We start from the raw sequence: 21,739 nt of genomic DNA, 5'->3' as shown, positions 1-21,739 counted from the left end.
ATTTATTTAAATCCACAAGCAGGTCAAAGTTCTCCCTTTTCTTTGTCTAGCACAACTGCCATTTGTTTTGATTGAAATGCCTTACAACCTTTGGATGGACTTCAAAAACTATATTTAGTGTTGGAAACATAAGTGAAAATCAGGCTAAAATGTATCATTGTACCTTTTACATGAATATATGTTACGCAAATTAAACATTGAAGTTACACTTGGCTAAAACTGCAACAAAATAAAGAGTTTTCTGACAGTATTAGCAGGACACACAAGAGAAGGATCATCATATTTTGTTGAACTTCTCTTTTTATATCTTGTAAGCGACAGTCTAACCTTTACCCGCCTCTAAAGCTTCTATGGCCCTAAAACGAGATTCACCAAACAGCTGGAGAATAACTGTGCTAGTCTATCATTTATAAGCTACCCAACATGCAGTAAAATCTCTCACCTGGTTCCCTGCGATGAGGAGGGCAGCTGGTGAAGGGCTTGGTCGATAGGGGATAGTGGCACCCTTCGGGGGAGACTAAGGAGTCAGAAACAAAACAAGTTGTAATAAAACTTCATCATAAATCTCAGGAATAAACTCACATTGACTCAAATGAATATAGCAATTAAGTGAAAGAGTGAGACACTAAGTGCAAATGGTGTGCAACTCTGGTACATTACAATTAATGATGAACTTAACTGCTAATGACACATACATTATTCCCTTCCTTGTTTTCCTTTTGATAATATTAGTCATTCATTGAATAATTGAAGCAGTGGATAATAGCTCTGAGTTTCAGTTTGCCTCGGAGCGGCTGGCTCTGCAGTGTCCCTCGCAATAAAACACGCATCCATGGACAAGGAGATATTTGTAGGTAAAATGTAATTCAAACACCAATGAGAAAGGAGATTATACCGAGTGCACAACACCGTATATCTTATCAAGTATAACTGCACTATTGGCGTAACCGTTTCTGGCTTCAGAATGTAGAGCATATTTTGTGCGGAAGTAGTCACAGCAAATTCTTTGTATAACTCTGCATAATTTAAATCTTGGAGCCAAAAGCAAGAAGCTGCTGGTACAGAATCCCAATGAAACCAAGCCTTTGAAGAAAGCCCTGCAAAACTGGATCAAACTAGCAATTAGTCAGTCAGGTCCAGCTGCAATGCTAAAACAAAAAGGACTTGTGCACTTCCATGAACACACAGGGAGAAACTGTGCTTGGGGTTGTTTTTCTCTCATCTCCTCGATTTTCTCAAGAGAGCTGTTGTCTAAAGGTGCACAGATATTGCTACAGGCCAGTTTGTTTTGTGTTGGCAGCTTAGAGTCCTCCCCAACAGCTCTGACCTGAGAGCAGCACCTTTTCGACTTCATTCAATGTCTCGCATAGTGTAAGAGGGCGTGTATTATTTATTATTTTGAGCGATTTCCTATGTTAGATGATAGGAAATACTGTGGAATCCGTGTTCACAAGCGGGTTGATTCTAGTTAAAGGTAGCATTACATAACAAGGAAGACAGACTACTAAAAATGCATCATTAATTGCAGCTGCAGTGCAATGAAACATGCATATCAACAGCAATTATTTACCTCCCGTAGCTACAGCAGCAGAGCCCTGACAACATGTCAGCTAGGTGTGGGTATGTGGAATAAATAGAGGAATAGTGAGCTTCCTACCTCCAGGATTACTGTGCAGATGAGTCTGACACACTGGATTACAGACTCCTGATTCCCAGATATCGTCACCCCTCGCTCTGTAGAGTTGGGCAGCAAATCCCCCGCCACCTGTATCTGAGCTCCGGTGCTCTGCAAATGATAGGGGTTTTAAAAGAAGGATTAGTTTGATTCCAGAGATAAGACAAGCTGTTATTACTCTGCCATGACTCCCACCCTGCTGGCTACACTGACCTTATATCACTTCTCTTTTACTGACTAAGACCAACCATGCTGCTGTATTTTTATTATCAAATCCTGTCAGGTTAGAGATAAATGAAAAGTCACTTATGGTCAGCAGACATCATTCTCTCAATTTAAGCTGATATATTCATGATAAAGCATGTCTGCAGGCAAGGAGTGCTTTTAAAGATGTATCTACATTTACTGATGTCTCTATCAGACTGCAGGGTTTTTTGGGGATTTTGTTGAACCAAACATATCACAAGATCCAAGTGTAAGTGAGCATGTGTCCTGTGGCAACCAAACAAACAAAACACATCCGTAACTGAAACTAATTTGGGTTATGAACACAGCGAGAAAATCCATCTAACCGCAGAAAATCCACTGGATGCTATTGCCAGTGAAGGTAAAGTCTAAAATGAGAGAGATACTATTTGTAGTTGGGTACATCGCTAAAGTTATAGTGTCAGATGTCTCTGGCAACAGATCTGATATGTTTAATCCTGATGTTTCAACTGGGCCTGAAATTTTTCCTTTCAAAGTTGCCATTGCTGAGTCATACTGCTTGTTGTGCTAAGTGTTCTTTCCGTACCGCATTGTCTCACTAACTTCCTGCCTTAATAGTCCAAATACAATTTCACTATGGTGCCAACCTAAGTGCAGATATTACCACTTTGGTCTAGAAGGAAATATCTGAACTACTGCTGGATGTATTGACGTGAATTGGTGTTCAGACATTCATGAGTATGAATTGTAAGAGATTTTCTCTGGAACCGTCTTTAGGTGAAAATGTTAAGTTCTCTGATATTTGGTTTAGGATAAAAAAAACAAAAAACTAACAACATTCATCAATCTAAGCTCTACTTTGGGTTTGCTGCTAATGACATTTGTTTTGCATTTGAGCCAGCTAAATTAAGATGGTGAACATGGTAAACACCATACCTGCTAAACATCAGCATGAAGTATTTTTATTGTGAGCATGATATTATCTTACATAAGCATTTAACTCCAAGCACTGTTGTTCCTCACATACTCACAGAGCTAGATAGATTTTCATGCTTGATCTTAGTACAAGCAGGATGACTTATTTTTTACAGAATTGTGAAAATGAAATATCTCTCGCTTTGAGCTGCAGTTTATATTCCCTCCTCTTCAGGAGCACATTTGTCCTCCTCATTTTTCAGTGTTCCTCCAGCATTGGGCAGGGCGGATGGGATAGATTTGTTTTCTGGCTGCTCACCTCTCTGATCTCCTTTATCTTTGCCCCCCCCCTTCCCAATGAGAGAGCCACACTGGCTGGCAGGGATGACTAGCCGCAGGGTGACTGGTGGCTTGGAGCTGATGGTGCCGTTGGCCACCAGCGTAGTCAGGTCCTGGAGAGAGATGTGGGGAAATATAATGTGGTGAGAGTCGGCATAGAGAAAGGGGGGAGGGAGAGAGAGAGAGAAACAGAGAGTCCCAGAGGGAAGGATCAGGCAGCAGAGGTCAAGGTGGAAATGGAGGGAGAGAAAAGCCACCAGAGGCAAACAAGGCTTTTATTTCCAATAATGAGGAGTGAAGAGATGTTAAACTCATAGGTCGAGATGAACCAATTCATTCTGTTAATGGCAGCTGAAGCTAAGAGTAGTCCATCCTCTGCACCTACAGCCTCCTGTTTTTCTGTGTTTCATTATATGAGTTCAATTGCTGCTGTCCAGATATAGGAGATGTATTTCAGTCTGATGTGGGGTCTTTAAAGGATGTTCAATCACTTGTGTGAAACTCTGAATTCTCCATGAAGGGGAACATGAATCGCAGCACTGATTGCTTTGAGATTTTCACTAGCTGCATAGAACTGAGTTGAACAATTCTAGCACATTGAACCGATTCACCTTGGTATTCCTTTCCACAAATCTTTTCAAAAAGTAAGGCAATGTAATATGATGATGTACAGAAACATACAATTATTTACATCATTTTAATTTGCTTAGTCTGCTTTGCTTTGCCCATGAGATGAGGCTTCAGTTTAGGGGATCAAGGAATAGTTTGGACAAAGGTGTATTTGTTATCCTGCTGAAAGTTAGTTAAAAATATCAACGTGTTAAATATGAAACTATAAGCATTTTATTAAGACTGGAAAAAGCTCCATCCCAAGCTTAAGTAATCGGCTTTCTTCCAAAGCTCAGTAATTAAGTTGTTTTATCTTTTTTAATTAATCTGTACAAAAATGTGAAAACAACACCATGCTGTTTTAGGGATGTTTATGTTCTCAACGACAGGAATATTGGACTCACACTAAGGAAACAATTAAAACAAAAATCCTTTCAGTTTTTTAAGTTTGGTAACTGCTAAATTATTTAACATTAACCTCCCAGTGGATAAAGTTTAAATGTATATATGCGACTGACAAAGCCTGATGATAATAACAGCCCAAGAAAATGTTTAGAAAAATGTGTTATCCAGATGTGTATGTGGATCAAGAACCGCACTGAGCTGGGTTTCACAGTGCAGGTAGCTAACATCCTGTGCCTGCTCTCCTGTGGGTGGAGATTGAGCTTTTAATTAATGAACAGTGTGTCTCTGTGAACCTTTGAAATGTAAATGTGCTGCGCTGTCTCTCTTCCCATCAGAGTTCATCCCACAAAATGTCTGACAGAATGCAAAGCATGCAGCTTGTTTTCCAACGGTTTGTGTTTGCTATAAAATTAGCTTGACTTAAGAAAGTGTGGATGTGTGGATGTGTTGCCTCAAGGGATTTTACTTAAGACGGGAACTGCATAATGTTTCCAATAACTGTGAACCTTATATTTGAAAGGCATATTTTGACGTGGCTCTTGTGCCTCTTTGCTCCATGTCTATATTTAGTGAGGCGGATCAGGCTCTTGACGTCTCGTCTCATTACAAGAGGGGCACGCAGCTCGTCGCTGCAATCACAAGACTCTGGGCTTCTTTTTCTTTATTTGATCTAAAAATACGAGCCACATCTTAACTATGAATGTTCCCATTCTTCCCTCTGACATCCTAGCCAAAAAAGAATCAAACTCTCAAAGCGCATTGGCGAGAACAGACACAAGCACTTCTCATTCAAAGAGTTGTTGGTCTTAAATCCCCCAAGCATATTGTGTTGCTTGTGAGATACGAACACGGACAGATTATGTGGCTTTCATGCACGCTGAGACTCGACACCTGGGAACAGAATACATGTATGATACTGCAGTGTAGTGCTACTGCATTGTATTGTGTTATTGGAGAAATCGTTTCAGATTATCACATCACTTAAATTGCTGAAGAGTGTGTTTTTGCAATCATGTGGCAGCAGTTGGGGAACGCTTCCTCCATAAAACAGGCGGAAACACACACAAGTAATCAAGTGCTAAATGAAAGGACTAAGTGCGCCGGTGTAATCATAAACTGTTGAGACAGAAACAAATGCCAAGTCTAATACTCCGTGGCCAAAAAGCTGATTATTCCCCCTTTGTTTTTAATTAAATGTGTCACAGATACGATAACTCAACTTTGGTGGATGTGGCGCGCAGTGGGTCAGCCAACACGTTGCCATGGAAACTCAAGAGTTTCAGGGTTGAAAAGATGTGAGTGCGAAACGTCTTTAATGAATACCGCACTGCTCTCCTAGCCAGCGTGTGTTTACTGAAGGCTGTCGTCCTGAGCAGGGAGCACCTGTTTAGTTGCCAGTGTCTGCTGTGATGCTAAATCTGAGTGAAGACGACTCTCATTCCACCATATTAATTAGCGCAGTGATGGACAGTCACCATGGGGATTAATAGCAAGAAGAACCTGTCATCCACAACTCATTAGCAGATGATGAAAAGGTATCCAAATCCTTCTCATTAGCATTATTTGTGATTTTGATACAAGTGGACTGTGTTGCCAAGTAAAACACATTTATATGACAAATAACTTCCCGGATAAATGCACAACAAGCATCACGTCATTCCAATTACAACAGCAGCTAAATTCACTAATCCAAAATGTTCATCTGCAGCGTTTTCATATCTGTAAGTGCTATGAAACGAAGCTAAAGCATTTCCTTCCATCACTTAAATTTAGAGTATAATCGATGGCGATAAAACCACATTAGTGGTAATGTGCAGATGAGATGGTTCCTTGTAATGATGGTGAAATGGCATCTCTCACCTTTTTGGCTCTACTATGACTTCCAAAACAACTTCCAAAAGCTTGCTTTGACATTTGCAATCGCACAGTGCTATGTTTGCTCAGTTGTATGGACACGATGAGCTGATTTCACCAGTATGTGACACCATTTAGTGACATGCAGGACCGTTACCTCCTCCAGTTTGTAGGTGATCATGGTGAAAGCTCTGAAGACGCAGTCTGTGGAGCCGGTGATGGTGATGATCCTCTCTGGACAGGAACCCTCTGAGATGTTTACGCGAGCGCTGCTCTGTAGGGACAGAGGTCAAAAGGTCAGTTAATGGTCAACACTGATTAACATGTTTGACAGTTGGCATTAAATGCTTGTAAGCTCTCTTTCTTAGACTTAAAGGAGAAGATCAATACCTGTGTGCAGTAACTTACTGAAAGTGCTTGATGGTTAATTTTGTTCAGCTTTCACCAAAGCCAGGCTAGCTGTTTTCCCTGCTTACAGTCTTTATGCTAGGCTTAGCTAACCAGCTACAGAATGTACCTACCAATATACAGACCATTAACAACATGAGAGTGGTTTTGTTCTTTTCCTCTAACTTTAGCAGGAAACCAAACAAGCCGATTTGGTAAAATATCAAACACTGTTTTTAATCTTCTTGTGGTTGGGTTTCCATCTAAGAGGCCAGAGATATACCTTACAGTACAACACATCTGTGGACAGTAGTAGTCAAGTGACATGATTTAAAAGGAAGTGAGACAGAAAGCTCGAGCGCCTATCCCATATCCCACACTGATAACATCATGTAGTTTCTTCTGGGGGAGTGAATGACAAATGTCCTGCCCTTCTCCTTCCATTTTGTGTCCTTGAGGTAAAGTCACATGAGACAGGCTCTGAGCTTCAGGACGATTTCTCCCGTCACTCCAGTGAGTCATGATCCCACTGGGACCGTTAGGCCTGGGGAGCAGGTGGCTCGTACAGTTGGAAAGTAAAAAGGCCAAAACTGGCTGGCTGGATGAATGGGTAGATGACTACCATGGGTGAGTGGTTTATCCATCAGCTCTGCAGGGCTGCATTGTCCCATGACCTCATTGTTCCCCTGTTTATCCCTCTGCCTCATAAAGTTCAACATTAAACCCTAGCAGCCAGAAAAATAATCAAATGTACAGCCAAGGTGTAAGCCTAATTACTTTTTAATACAAAGAGGTAACCAAGCGGTGTTAGTTTGGCTGCACCCTTGGGATTTATAAAGAGAGAATGGAGGGGAAGAGAAAAAGCAAGTTGTTTTAAGCAGGAACAGATAAAGGATTTGGTTAGCAGGCAGCTACAGGAGGGGTAGGTCAATGATGGGGAGAGAGAGAGGATTTAAATTGAAAAGGTGTCGTTATTGCCCAAAAGGCAATCTGGACAATGTTCCTGCTCTGTATGCTTTTCAGACTCAAAGATCATACAGAGAGAACTAAGCTTCACTATTAATACATACAATGTACAAGGCCAGAGAGCCTACACAGCATTAAAGGCCTTCTGGGATTGAATTATATTTGCTCTTAAAATGAAGACGAGATGTGGTCGGTTCATGTCTTAGTAGCAGAAACAGGGAACGAAGAGGGCTTATTTTGGCTGTATTTCTTGCTGACACGCAGTCAGAAACACATTTAATAACAACATCAAATAGCATAACTGATGCAGACTATAAAAAGCTGTTGTTTTAAATCTCTAAATCATGGACACAGTACCTCTTCTCGTATTCGTTTCACAGTCTCTCCTTTCTGCAAAAGAGAAGATGAAGGACAGCTTTAAACAAGATCAAATGTGCTTCATTTAAAACATCACGGTGTCCTCAGCCTCTAAGTGAAACTGGCTATTTTAAACCACGAAAGTCAGAATTGAATTTAGCAGAACACATTTCAGCTTGTGTTTCAATGTGCAATGTATCGCAGCGGTGATCTCTGTACTGCTGTCTCAAAAAGATATCAAATGGATCTGTGCGTCTGAACGGGACGTACACCTGCTGTAATGGCTCAATATGCAGCGTGTGTTAAGAGCTCCTGCTAGGGATATGAACATTATGTCAGACTTGTGTCTCGCTGCAGCTCATCCTCTGCTGGTTTTCAGATTGTTTCTTCTCCTTTCTTCTTTGGGCTTAAGTCCATCCAAGCTGTCACACCTGTGTTCACACCATCATGCATCCACTGACTGACCGTATCAAAAACGTTATCATGTCCCACTCTTGGCTACTACACTGTTATTTATTTTATACTCCAGGAAAATGTATTATTAAGTGGTGCATTGTGATTCTGGTGTCTTCTATTGATGAGCAAAGAGAAGAGGTCTGCCAAATAGATGGAGTGGCTTGTTATTAGTCCAAGTACTGCAGATCAAGTGCCTCTCTGTGTTGAGTTGTGCCTCGCTCGTCTCTATTTTTCTTTTCTCTATTTTCTTTGAGATATTTTGATTTGCAGTCCTTTGTGGGATCTTTCTCTCCAACACTCTTTATTTTCTTGCTTTCATATTTTTTTTGTCCTGTTCTGTCTTCTATTGATGTCTTTTCTAGGTGTTGTATTACAAGGCGTTATAGCTGGAGCCAGCGAGGCAGCATAGAGCAGCCAGGCCTTTCCTAGCAGACACTTAAAGTGCCCACGAGGGGCCTACAGTAATATGTCATTGCAGCTCAGTTTCAACAGGAGGCTTGCAGTCAATGCACTTATGTTTCTGTTTGATGGATTACTGGGTTGCATCATGTGTTGGTGGGGGTGGTGGCAAAGTCTTAAGAGGGTTGGTTTAGGGCAATTACATTTAGAATGGGGATGTTCAAAACAAAACATTTTGTTAGGGAGCTTTGTGCTCTGCAATGATTTCAAGATGGAAAGGAGGAATTATTCCACAAAGGTGTATTATAAATCTACATAAAAGGCATCAAAAAGGGATTTGGCTTTGACAAATGTAAAATATAGATACATTTGAACAAGATTAGACAGAGAATAGCATTTAAAAAACATAAACCTCATCTAATAAAGCAATATAATTGGTATTTGTTATATATGCTTGAAAACATCAGCAGTTTCTGGTGTAGTAGAATACAAATAGGGATTCCTACCTTTCCTATGATGCTTCCAACCTCCTAAAAAAACAATTAGATAAAGGTTATTTCATACACTGAATTCAATTTTAAAAAGCAATAACATATATAATGCTTCATTATTTATGAAGTCTATATATTTGTGGTAATTAACGAGGCAGTTACTCATAAACATATTATGCGCCGGAGGCTCGTACCTTTCCATGCATGAGCAGTCGTAGTGTGAGGGTCACTCCCAAGCCCCCGTCTGCAAAGTCCTGCTCACAGTTCATAGTGATGTGGGAGTGGCACGCAGGGAGACGCATGAACAAGGCTCAGTCGCTGGTCACTCAGCCAAACCAAGGCCAGCACTCGTTCTGTGGCTCTCCGGTGTCTTTCAGTGTCGCTCTGAAAGAGAAGAGAATGAAGTTAAAATACATTTTGTATATTTTCAAAAGAATTTCCATCCTACAAAAGTCACAAACGTTTGCATTCATGCTCACACAGACATCATTGTTTGCACTCAAGATCTCACTGATGTCGTGGCATAAGAATTTCAGTCATACTGAGCATTATGTGCAACTATTAATCAAATAGCCATTTTCTTTAAATTCTTATATGAAAATATTCATACTGTATCAAACTGCATTGTTGGCTAAATGATAATTCCTTGAGATGAAAGACATTCAGATGAACAAAGGACAATTCTTCCCCATCAAATACATCTATATTTTTAAAGGCCTTTGAAAAAACATCAAATCAAGAATCTGTGTGAGGAACTTCTATAGAAGTATGAGTCCGATGTACTATTGATGGTAATTCATAATGAAGACCATCGTGTGCAGGATATTGTCAGCTTTGGGGTCCTAACAGTTTGTGGGTTGCCATCGGTGACTAACACACTATCTGTGCGTCTTCATTAACTGACAAGCAGTTCCTCTCACAGCCAGTTGAGTGATTAGTGAAATTGGTAGAAAAAACAAATAAAGTATGTCCTCTCCGTCAAGCCAGGCGTGAGTGTTATACAAAGTGAATCAAATTCCATTCAAATCCAGTTTTCATAAAATTGGAAATGTTTGGAATTTCTTTAGGGACCTGACTTCTATCTACTCCCTCTTCATCAGTCAGTCAGAGAGAGAAATAGTCTTATGGGCAGAGTTTATACTCAGACAGCAAATGAGGAACATCTGTGTTGATCCCAGAATGACAATGTGGCAGCAGCGACGTGCATGTCAGTAATGTGACATTGGGTATTATGATTAATGTGCGAGTCACCTGGCGGCTCAGTCTCAGAATGATGTGTATAATTAGTTCATGGAATCATTCGTGTTTCCTCGTGATTTATATTTGCTTACATTTGTCAGCCTGGACAGGGGAAGTACAGTAGATGGGATGCACACATATAGCTACTGTACACCATGGATGCTGTGTGATGAGCAGAACATAAAGGAAGGAGATATTCCTTTTATTCCTGATTTTTTAAAGGATGTGACAAATGCTTTCAATTAGAGTTATACACCTATTTTATCTATTGATGATTACTCAGATGATTATTTCATTTCATTCTGCCGGAAAACATCAACAAAATATTTGGAAACATTATGACTTTAAATGTTCTGTTTAGTCTGAACAACAGTCCAACCCAAAAATATTCAGCGTAATTTCTCATTACTGTAGCTGGATATAGATCATGTTTGGCATTTTTATTTAAAAACTACAGTTGCATCTATCAGAAGCACTTGGATGAAAAGTCTGAAGATTTATCATCAGGAAACTATGAAAATGTTTTCCAAATGTTGTGAAATTCATCAAGTTAATGTAGAAATATATTGGCCCTGAACAAAGTGGACCTGACAAGTGATCAACATGTCTCCCTCTTTAGCCGCTAGCGTAGTTATAAATAATTATTGAATTATCAATTCATTAAATTACTTATCCTCAGCTCTGCTTACAACACTATATATAAAAAGCCTTTGATTTTAATTAGGCTGTTCAGACTTTTGAGATATCAGAGGAATTCTTTATCACCATAGATCATGTTAACCACTCCTTTTCAGTGACTCTCCTCCTTGTTGACTCATCAAGGCCACTTGTTTGTCTGCCAAGTGAATTCCAACCAGCCTACAGAGCCACCAGCAGCCCACTGCTGCAATCCTACTGACGCCGCCTGGCATATGTTTGTGTCTTTTCTAAATCTGCATGCTGTCTGTAGATTTGGTGAGCTATGTGAGTAGATCATGTTTAATAAATGGGTGTTATTTTAGATGAGATTCAATTCCTGAGAGACTTGTTGTAGGCAGGTTTATTGCTTTTGCATAGTGCACAAGGCCACTGCTGCTCCGTTGATTTATTCATGCACTGGATGCTTGCAAAGAGACGTTAGAATGCTCACACACATCCTTCTTAAGATCCTACAGAGCTTGACGGCCTGTGTGGGCTTTATATTCCCCTCCACGGCCTCGGTGCAGTCTGACATGCCAGCCCGTCAAAATGTGGTAGTAAATGGAGCAAGTGTCTTTTTCTTGTATAAGATTGCACCAAATCAGACTTCCTTTTCATTTTGTTGAGAGATGCTCAATGGATTAACTTATAAAACTATCAGTTTGACGCTCATCTCCATGCAATTTCCATAAATATCAAACAAACCTCAAGGGTGACTTGAGAAAAACAAAATATGGAGCATTTTGCTTGCGGTTAGCTACAGATATACTTTAAGACAGCGTAATTGTGACTTTAGGCTTGATCGATGCATCCTGAACACGTGTTATCACAGAGCACATTTGTGCAACCCGTGGGCTAACTTCATTATGTTAAGGCACTGAAGGGCAGTCCTAAAATGTTAGCGTTTTATTGCATTAGGAGCTAATGGTTGGAGGCATCATTATGTTCTGCTCTGTGGGTTGATAACAAGGCATGTGCTCTGTGTCTGTGTGAGGGCGGAGAGTCTCTGAACTCCTCATTTCCAGAATCCCAAGCAGCAGCGTTCCAGGATGAACAGAGCCCCTCTGTTCTAAATTAGACCTGGTAACTCAGAACAGGGAATTAGCAAAGTGCAGACTGCAGCACCCGGCTGCCAAAATAGTCCGAGCAGGAGAGCGGGGCAGAGAGCATCGACTGTCCTGCTCCACTGTCACTGTGTCACCTTGGTCCTGCTCTGCCTGACTGAATCTGTCTGCAGGAGCTTCTTGTTATGAGTCACTGCTTGAAATCATCTTTAAATACCCTGAATGAAGCATGACATACAAAACCAAATGACTGACACAAACTTAAGGAATGTTTTTTTGCCTGTTTAAAAAGTGACTAGGTTTAAAACGTTTCTATAAGTAAAAAACATAGATTATTTGCCTGGGCAATATGAAGAAAAAACAAATATCCACAACAATATTGTAGGGTTCATTCATTCACCATTGGTGCTTTTAGAAAATATCTTATAAATGTGGCATTGCCCCAGTAACACACTATTCAAGGGGAACATAAACAGCATCACTGCCATAAGTCATGCTGGGATTCATCAGTAATATGGCTTTACGAGCCGAGACGAGTAATTATGTTACTGCAGCCAAGAGAAGACTGTATGCTACATAACACTCTTGTACAAATGAAGCACATTTTATACCTCCTCTCCCACTTTCATAAACTATATATTATGCTCTATCAATTGTCAGGCAGTTTGATCTTCCCCAATATCTGAACATAAAGATTAATATAATGTGTGATAAACAACAAAAGCTGTTTAATTGTGTCCTTAACTGGTTCTTATAAGTACAATTTTACAAAAATGATTCCTGTCAAAGAAACAAGTCACGATTCATTACCGGAAAATTGAAAAAAACAAAATTATCCTTTAGGATATCGAGAGGTGTTTTTCTCTTTTGGCCTTAGTGTAGCATACATCAAAGAAGTATTGGATAAAAGCAACCAGCGTATCCTTGACAGCCACCAGCAATATTTAGCCATGTTTTCAGGAGCATCCACTCCAGAGAGTCTGCGAGATGAAAAGGATGTTGTGCAGCCCGCTTGTCTAGAGGACTGGACACCTGTTCAGAGGCAAACATGTCTCTCTCACACGCGGCAAACAGACGGCTCGGGGCCGGCTTAGAGAAACTGAAGAAGGAATGGGGTATGCCTGATCTCCATGGTGAAAGATAGAAACAGGGTTCCCCTCTGCATATAACGCAGACAGGGGGTCGGGGGTATTGAGTGTCCGCTCGATAAACACACAGAGGCAGAGAGGATAGGGTGTCCCCCGGGTGGGCACATAGAGAGCAGTAAGTGCAAGGGTGTCAACGTGTGTACACGCGCATGGCAAGGGCAAGAGGTGAGAGACCATTTAAACCCATAGAGACTGCCACGCTCACAGGACCGTGTGCAGAAAACAAACCCACATACAGCTGCTGGGATGAAAGAAGGAAACAATTCACACACACTAACACACACACCGGCAGAAATCGTCCTGTTGAGCGAACAAAAGCTTTGATCTGCTGAGAAGCTCCGCAGGAGTCAGATATCTGTCATGGACAAACTCAAAGTCCTGCCATGTTTGAGTACATGGGATGACACAATGAGAGCGTCATTTCCTGAGATGATGATGATGATGATGGACAAATGGTTGAGTAAAAGAGAGGAGTCCTGTTCTTCACTATAGTGGTCAGTGCTAAAATAAGACCCTCAGGGAAACGTGTACCCACCGAAACAAATGTAAATAGGCCATTCGGAGCTTCTTTAAATGAATTGTACTGCGTGCTGTACCCAAAAGCATGTGTAGAAGCTCTAAATTGTGGAAAATATTGGAATAGCGACTGCCTATTCAAGAGAGCCTGCATACGAACATTTCAGCAGAGTTACGACTTAATGCAGAGGCTTCTTGATAAATGAACTATTTGAGGCTGCATGTTTGAATTAGCTTTAACAGCATCACTGCCATAAATCATGCTGGGATTCATCAGTAATATGGCTTTACGAGCCGAGACGAGTAATTATGTTACTGCAGCCAAGAGAAGACTGTATGCTACATAACACTCTTGTACAAATGAAGCACATTTTATACCTCCTCTCCCACTTTCATAAACTATATATTATGCTCTATCAATTGTAGCTGCACTAAACCTGAATCCACGCTGAGCCCAGTTGAAGGGTTCTTAGGGTTTTATAATAACACATTTGAGCAACTTAATACAACACAACCACCGTTATCCGATTTCCATTAAAATATTACTCGGATTGGTGCAGAGAATATGTGAGGTCACTGTTTTTCTCAACTGAACCCCCACTTAAATCTACAAAAAAAAAGTAAATTCCATAACGCTTTGACGGGTAAAGCGCACAACTTTAACACTTAAAAGCACTTGATTTGAGTATTAAAATGTTACTTTACCATGGTTGCACTTCAACAACATCATCACTGAGATGAGAGAGCGAGAAGAGGAGAGGCTTTAGTTGTGAAACAGGAGAGGCTTGAAATTAAAGAGCAGTGTTTTATCTCTCAGCGTGTCTGTCTCAGCTCTGTCACATATTATAGGAGGGGTCAGCCCTCGGGGCAGAGGGGACCGTCGTCCAGGATCAGCCCCCCAGCTTCAGATGGTGTTAGAGCATAACAGAGTCGGCCTGCAGAGCGAGCCGCCTGTCAGGCACAGAGCCCCAGAGAGGGTTATCAGACCCCTGGGCAGATCTACTTCCCTACAGCCAAGAGGAGACCCACAGTTCACTACAGCCATTTCACAAAATGTGGGCTCATGCTGATAAGATTACCCAAAAGCAGTGTGGTTTAAAGTCCATAATCTGTGGCGTTTTAGAGTGAATACAACTACAAGATATCCTGTGCTGTGACCAAAGGTTCAAAGCATCTTTCAAAACTGTACTAGTTTGATTAATTTGGAGCACAACAAATTAGTTATTATACAAATCAAACATATTTTTTCCTAAATCAGAAGTAAAAGTCTCTATACAAGAGCAGATTATTTTATTCACAGCTGTCATTCCACTCTCCGCAATATGATGACAGCTCAGACGCCTCAGATCATTGACATCAGAAACGGGTGCATTTGCAAAGTCTGTCATATCTCAAAGTGGCCAGAATCAATACATTCGTGGCTTATTGTCACGCCAACTTAAAATGTGTCAATATGGAGCCACAGAATCTGCCTCACTAAGAGTGAATCCAATAGCTAATGAACAGGAGTGTAATTCACATTTTTATGGCAGTCTACTCTAAGCAATCACTTCCTGTGAGTGTCAGGAAGTAGTTTTTAGTTGATTCTGGCCCAATGGTGTTTACCCTTGAATGACCACTGTGCAAGAAACATACATTGATCAAGTGTTGTTTCACAGAGGATCCTGTCTCTTCATTAGCTAAACCTGAGTTCCTTCCTCCTTTTTCTCATTACTGCCAGCAGGGATGAGAACAACACAAACATACAGATAATGAACCTTATGGGGCCGTGTTTCTGGGCTGTCAATTGTTATCTCCCAAGAGGCGGCTGGTTCCAGACACAGAGTGACACTGTCTGAGCCTTTATTTACACTGGCTTTAGTTAGCATGGGGACTGTGAGGCTCAAGTCCTTAAACGGCACACTTTTCATTCCTATCTCAGTTTTAGGCTCATACTCACTTTCAGTATCAATTAATGTGCCGATTATTTTTCCTATGATTTGTTTTGTCTCTCAAATATTAGAAAATGAGTCTGGTGCTCTCTTCAAATGACTTGTCAGTATCATACATAAAAAAATAAGCAAGTCATCCCATTTAAGAGACCAACTCCAAAGAGATATCTGGCTCTTTTGCTTGAGTGATTTATCGTTTGGCAAAAATAATTGCTGATTCATTTTTGGCTGGTCGCATAATTGATTTATTGTTGGAGCTCTATTTTTCATATTAAAGATCACCTACAATATGTTATGGAAAACATCATGGCTTTGTACATCACGTGCTGTTTGCATTCGATTATACACTTTGAGTGTTTATCCCTGAGGAACATTCTGATAATTTGCCTTGCCTTGACTTACAATTGAATGCTTTTTATTAGAGAGCTTCTACTAGAACCATATATCATTCTGAATGTTCTTTTTTGGCATGGCGGAGAATACATTTTGGCAGGGTATTAACTCCAGCTTTTATCCCATCCCTCTTGCTGGATGAAGGTCACTCTCTATCTGCAAAATGACTTTCCTCTCTTCCCTTTCATCCCTGCTTTCCTCCCATCCTCCACACCAGGGCACGAGTCAGAGAATCTGACACCTCAGAGAAAAAGGAGGAGAGGAGATGGTGGAGAACAGTATACAGAGAAAGGAGACAAATTAAGGAAAGAAAGGGGGAGAGATGAGGACAGTTGCAGGAAGAGAGATGAGTTGATCGATATTCCAAAGAAACAAGTAACCTGAGAAGACGGGGCCTGGTCCTGCTTCCTTGAAAAACAAGACACCGTTTTAAAAACAGGAATTAAATCAATCGAAGCACAGACGGTGCAGGAGTCCTTGTTCCGATTCACCGTACAGTATCCTTCATCGTGGCGTACAGTATATCTGCAAAGTCATAATGTTTACACCATCGCCACGCTTAACTTAGCCGAAAGCTGGTGTGTTATTTGGTATACGACAGTACCCGCGCACGTTGAGCTGAAACTACCTATTATATAAGCTCCTCAACAAACCGAGCGCAAACCCAAAAATAGTGCAGTCCCTGTTAAATATTTCAGGCACTCGGCAGCTGAAGAGGGGGATAAAAGGCTTCTCTCCTTCTTGGTCGCTATACAAAAACACACACACATACACACACACACTGATGCAGATGGCCAATTGAAAAAAAACCTCAATTTAGGGTACTGTTTAGTGAAGCGGATTACTGTTGAGAAGGCAGTCTTTTTGCTTGTTAGCTTGATACACAGCACTTACTAACAGTAGTTTAGCATACGCCTTCCATATTATCCATATTTCTTGAGAGGGTTTCTGTACATTATTTATGAAAGAAGCTCTTTGAGAGTAACTTCTGAACTAAATAAATCACGCTCATGAGACTCTTTGCGAGACACAACAGGAGAGTCATGGGGCCTGCTGGGTCAATCTTTGCAGCTCGACACAGAGCTATCTTTTCATAGCGAGGACAGCCTGTGGCTCTGTCAGCCACTGGGTCAGGCTTAAGAACAGCAGCGAGGGTCACATTCTGCGTCAGAAAGAAAGGCTCTCTTCATAAACAGGACAAGACGCTCCAAAACAAAGGAAACAACACTGTTCCATCATTAAGCATTCATGTGATTTTGCTTTCCAGACCACTTCCTGGTAAAACATTAGGATTATGAACTGACATCTAATGTAATCGACAAAGCTGAATGAGAGGAAATGGAGCCTCAAGAGTCTGTAGTTATTAGATAGCGACAAGTACCGGTTAATTGCTCAAATGCAGGTTAATTGCTACAGGGGATTTGTCTCAAATATTGGAGAGAAAATTAATTTGTTTCACAACAACGCTCCTGTCACAACAACAACTAAATTACCGCCTGAGTGAAGAAGATACTGACTTGCTACATAGAGTCCAAAAGCACTACAAGTTATTACAGTCAACAGGGTGTAGAAAAGAGAAGAACAATTATGTAGGACTAATTTAACGTTGACATGACTTTAGTAATCAAGAGAATAAAACGTGTTTCAAGTATTTTTGTTAATTGCTCCCTGCTCCCATGTGTTAAAATTATCTCAGGAAGCTCTTCTTGTACTCTCCTCGTCAGTAAAACCTGATTAAATATCCATGATCTCGTTCTGGAGAACTGTTTATAGAGTAAAGCTTCTGCAAGAGACTGCATTTACTTGATGACTGCAAACTAAAACTAAGCATTGTTTCTGTTTCACCCTACTCTGCAAGAACAGCATTTTAGTAGATGAGAGGGATTATTGGCAGTTGCCAGACGTTGGAGCAGCACGTGTCAGGTCTGGCTTCTGTTATTTATGAAGCCTCTCGGCCCCAGCCCTCACTCTGCAGCAGAGATGCAGGTGGGGTTTCATTATTGAAGATGCTCTTCCACTTCTTATTAGATCTCTGGCTCGCAGAGTGCATTAAGGAATTGCATTTGGACAGAGAGTCAGCAATACACGATGGTCTGTGTCTGTGCCCCCTGTAGTTCCCCAGGCGGATGTGAGAGGGACACATATATTTTAAATGTTATGTCTTATTCCCTTTTTAGAAATAAAGAGTGTATTTGCACTCAAGCAGATGCCCCCAATACCACACATACATACACGTAATACAGTTCTATTATTTATTGATCTCTGTTATGTGGCTGGTAAGATGAATCTGAATCCTTTTCTCCTCCTTCCTTGGTAAAGTAGACACACAATGCATTAAACCTGAATGAATTCGCCTTACAGTTACACCCTACTGTTAGTGCTGTGCAATTCTCCAATTGTGTCCTATTTCTCTCCATGTTTGTTTGAGTGGTGCACATGCAAGATTCATGAGCCTCTCCAGGCAGCAAGAACATGATTTCCTGAAAGTGGCAGCTGGTCCAGGCTGCTTTTTTTTTATTGATTTTTTTTTACTGATGAGTCTAACGATCATCAGTCTCATGAATTTCATAGTGGCCTAAAGTAGATTAGGCAATCATATGCAAAACATGTTAGGGTTATTAAGTGGAAACTTAATCATTCATTTATTTCCAGCTATTACAATCAAGGGAAACATCAATGATATGTTTTACTGAGGCCTACAGTATGTTAAATTAAGATGGTGATAAGTTTGTTTGTCTGTGGGTGCTCAATTTAAATAATGCTTTAAAAGACTATTGTTTACAAGCTCTCATGTCTGGCAAACATCTGGAATCTGTATTGAAGATGAACACAACCGGTTGGTTTTTTTTACATTACAACTAAACTAGACACGAAAAAGAGTCTGAAAGCTAATGGTAGAATTGAATAAAACATGTCCAGCCAAATTGCATCTGCTCTTGGTTTTGGTTTTCATTTGGGTCAGCCTAACAGGACAATTTTTCTTTCCAGTGTAAGACTAATGTAATTAGGCATCTTGGTGAATAATGGTGCTGTCACACACACTCGCTGCCTCAGCTCCAAGCAGGCGCCCACAGTACCGGACTTGTTGAGAATGATCTTTGTGTGTCCAGGACTGGCCTGGCCAACTGGGTCCACTTTCATTATCATAAAACCGTCAACACACAAGAGGCCAATTGTCCTTGGTCTTACTGTGTCCCCTGCTCATCTGGCGACTTTGTGCCATATGCCTGATTTAACAACACAGTCACTTTATGGCTTCATTAATCCAGCTCCAGCCTATGAATCTAGCATTTCAGGATAGGATTTCAGTTTATAAGTAAAAACCCTAGACTGTATAAAGGTAAAAACACAAGGGGCTGTTGTGATTTAGAAAAGACAGTATGAATGTAATTTGTTAAAAGCGCCTGATTTTAGCTTAATTTGTTTATTGCTAACGTTTTATTGCGAAAAGAGCAGTTTGTATGCTGAATTAAGAAACACATATCTATTCATGTAGTATAATACGAGGAATAAGACACTAAACATGACAGTGGATAGCGATCAAGAATGTCACACAGGGTGAGAGCTCTTTCAAGTTTGAGAATAAGGAACATGCCGTCCGAAAATGTGCCTTTCCAAATAATAACTAAGTCACTTACCTGTTCTCATGTAAATGGTCTTGGGCTGCAGTTGCAACTAAATTATCCCCATGGATGTGTGTTGTGACCGGGCTTTGTATCCACATAGAGTCCAATGACGCGGACGTGTAGCGCGGACTGTCCTCGCGGTGTGTCAGCAGACTGGAGTGCAGGGCGCCTGTGCGTGGAGGAGAGACACGCACACACTGAGAGATAAGCAGGCAGCGACCACCCCGCGCACCCTGATCAACATTAACCGAGGCAGAGAGCTCGTGGGAGAATACCGAGTGCTCTCTGGGTAATAAAGTCCTTCTTGGCTCAGCTGCCTTTAAAGACTCCAGTAAGAGCTTATGTTTGTATCCCCGTGTCGGCCGGTGTGTCCCTACTGGACCTCAGTGCGCCTTTTCCCTGTCGCACCGCAGATTGACACATTCAGGATCATTGAGCCTCTGTGAGGTGTGAAATCAAAACATGATGAGAAATTACATTTGCGAAATGTAATCAAACTGAAGATATCTGCGACATTACCTTGTCTCAATTATAGTGGAGAAATTGACTACACGGGCGTCCATTTGTCTAACCCCACATATTTTTGAGAAATTGTCACAGGGTTGATGCTACTCCTCAGCGATGGGACAAAACATAGAGATGTTATTTAAAAACACTTGAGCCAAATAAAAAAATGCACATTTTAAAGGGCGTTGGCCTGATTAAATTGGCAGTGCAAATGTAAAATGTAAGCTCTTGGAATTTTCTTTTGAAGTTTTGGTGTGTATGAGACCAGTAACTTTCTCTCACATAGCGCCATCTAGTGTACTTTTGTTGATGTTGCAATTATTCCACTATCTCACCAAGAAGCATATTTGTGGATGTATGTCCACTCCTGTAGTATAATTTATCATTATTCCATCTTATCTTGCACAGGCTATGATTTGTAGTATTATCGTCCAATATATACTCCAGGTCCAGAAAATAGGCTGACATTATTTACCTTTGAGACAAGTTAAACAAAGAATATTGCAGAAACAGAATGACGTTACTCTGTCTTTTTCACACCCCGCATAAATGTGATGAATCCTCATTCGACAAAACGGCTCATTAATTTACAGACATTGAAGGAAGACATCAACAGACAGCTCCCACTACCTCCTGTGTGAAGGAGAGAATGTCTGGGTAATTTAAGCATGACATCTCTATCTATTTCACAAACTAGGTGCTGCTCGTTCACCACAATAGAATGCATTTAGACTCATATTTATATTGTTAAATAAATGGCCTCTGTTTATCACTGCATGACATTTTCACCACCGTCTCTGTAAGGTGTTACATTTAGTTCCTTTGTCTGTCTGATAGTTTCTCTTGGCTTGGAGTCAAAACAGAATAGAGAAATATAGCAGACACATTCACACAGTTTGTTATTGTTAGCTATGTATTTCAAGAATATATGATGAGAGTGTTGACTTGCTGGGTATCAGCACAAAGAGGTAATTATCTGTTATGATTACTCTCCCAGTGCAGTGCCACCAGGCGAATAAAGCAATATTACACCCTAACCTTAGGGGAAGAAACATTACACTATTATGTCTTTAATCTCTTGACAGGTTAAATATTACTTAAGGCAAGCTATATAATAATACTCCGGCCCATTATTGTTTAATCTGTCACCTCTGTGTGAGTTTCTACATAATTGTAACTCTATGAATCATTCACTTTACCATATACAAGCTTTACTGAATGAAAAACTTGCTGTGGTCCATCTGGTCCAGTGTCAGAGTGAGGTGTTGTTTTTCAAACAGTAGGAGGTGCTGTGTGATTTCAAATCCATCTTGCAGACAGGCAAGAAAAATGCAACCACCACCACCACTAGGGGTGTGTGGGTCAGACGACTGCCAGCCATCACTCATGTTGATGTGGCTTTAAAACAGCTAAGGTGCACTGTCGGATGTGACTCAGCCATCAACTGAGAGAGGGAATTGTGATTGCTTCAATACACTTGCCACATATAATGCAGGGATATAATAAACAGAGTGAGCTCTGCACTGAATCACGGCTGGACAAGCTGAGAGAGCGCACTAGGTGTGGGAGTTCTTAGA

At 40.8% G+C, this 21,739-nt stretch overlaps 1 protein-coding gene across 1 annotated transcript in view; it reads right to left on the bottom strand.

Annotated features, from left to right (window-relative positions):
• The window catches only part of pcbp4 (poly(rC) binding protein 4), a 29,897-nt gene extending 9,885 nt beyond the window's left edge, over positions 1 to 20,012 (bottom strand). The window contains 9 exon segments of the mRNA XM_034207602.1: positions 443 to 517; positions 1,658 to 1,786; positions 3,117 to 3,146; positions 3,148 to 3,249; positions 6,162 to 6,278; positions 7,715 to 7,747; positions 9,076 to 9,099; positions 9,255 to 9,444; positions 19,668 to 20,012. Of these exon segments, the coding sequence (XP_034063493.1) occupies positions 443 to 517; positions 1,658 to 1,786; positions 3,117 to 3,146; positions 3,148 to 3,249; positions 6,162 to 6,278; positions 7,715 to 7,747; positions 9,076 to 9,099; positions 9,255 to 9,362 (618 nt within the window). The 5' untranslated portion in view covers positions 9,363 to 9,444; positions 19,668 to 20,012.
• Positions 20,013 to 21,739: the final 1,727 nt, after the last annotated feature.

The sequence above is a fragment of the Gymnodraco acuticeps genome, unplaced genomic scaffold (assembly GCF_902827175.1).
Source record: "Gymnodraco acuticeps unplaced genomic scaffold, fGymAcu1.1, whole genome shotgun sequence".
NCBI classification, from domain to species: domain Eukaryota; kingdom Metazoa; phylum Chordata; class Actinopteri; order Perciformes; family Bathydraconidae; genus Gymnodraco; species Gymnodraco acuticeps.
This window is presented reverse-complemented; position numbering and strand designations above follow the sequence as displayed.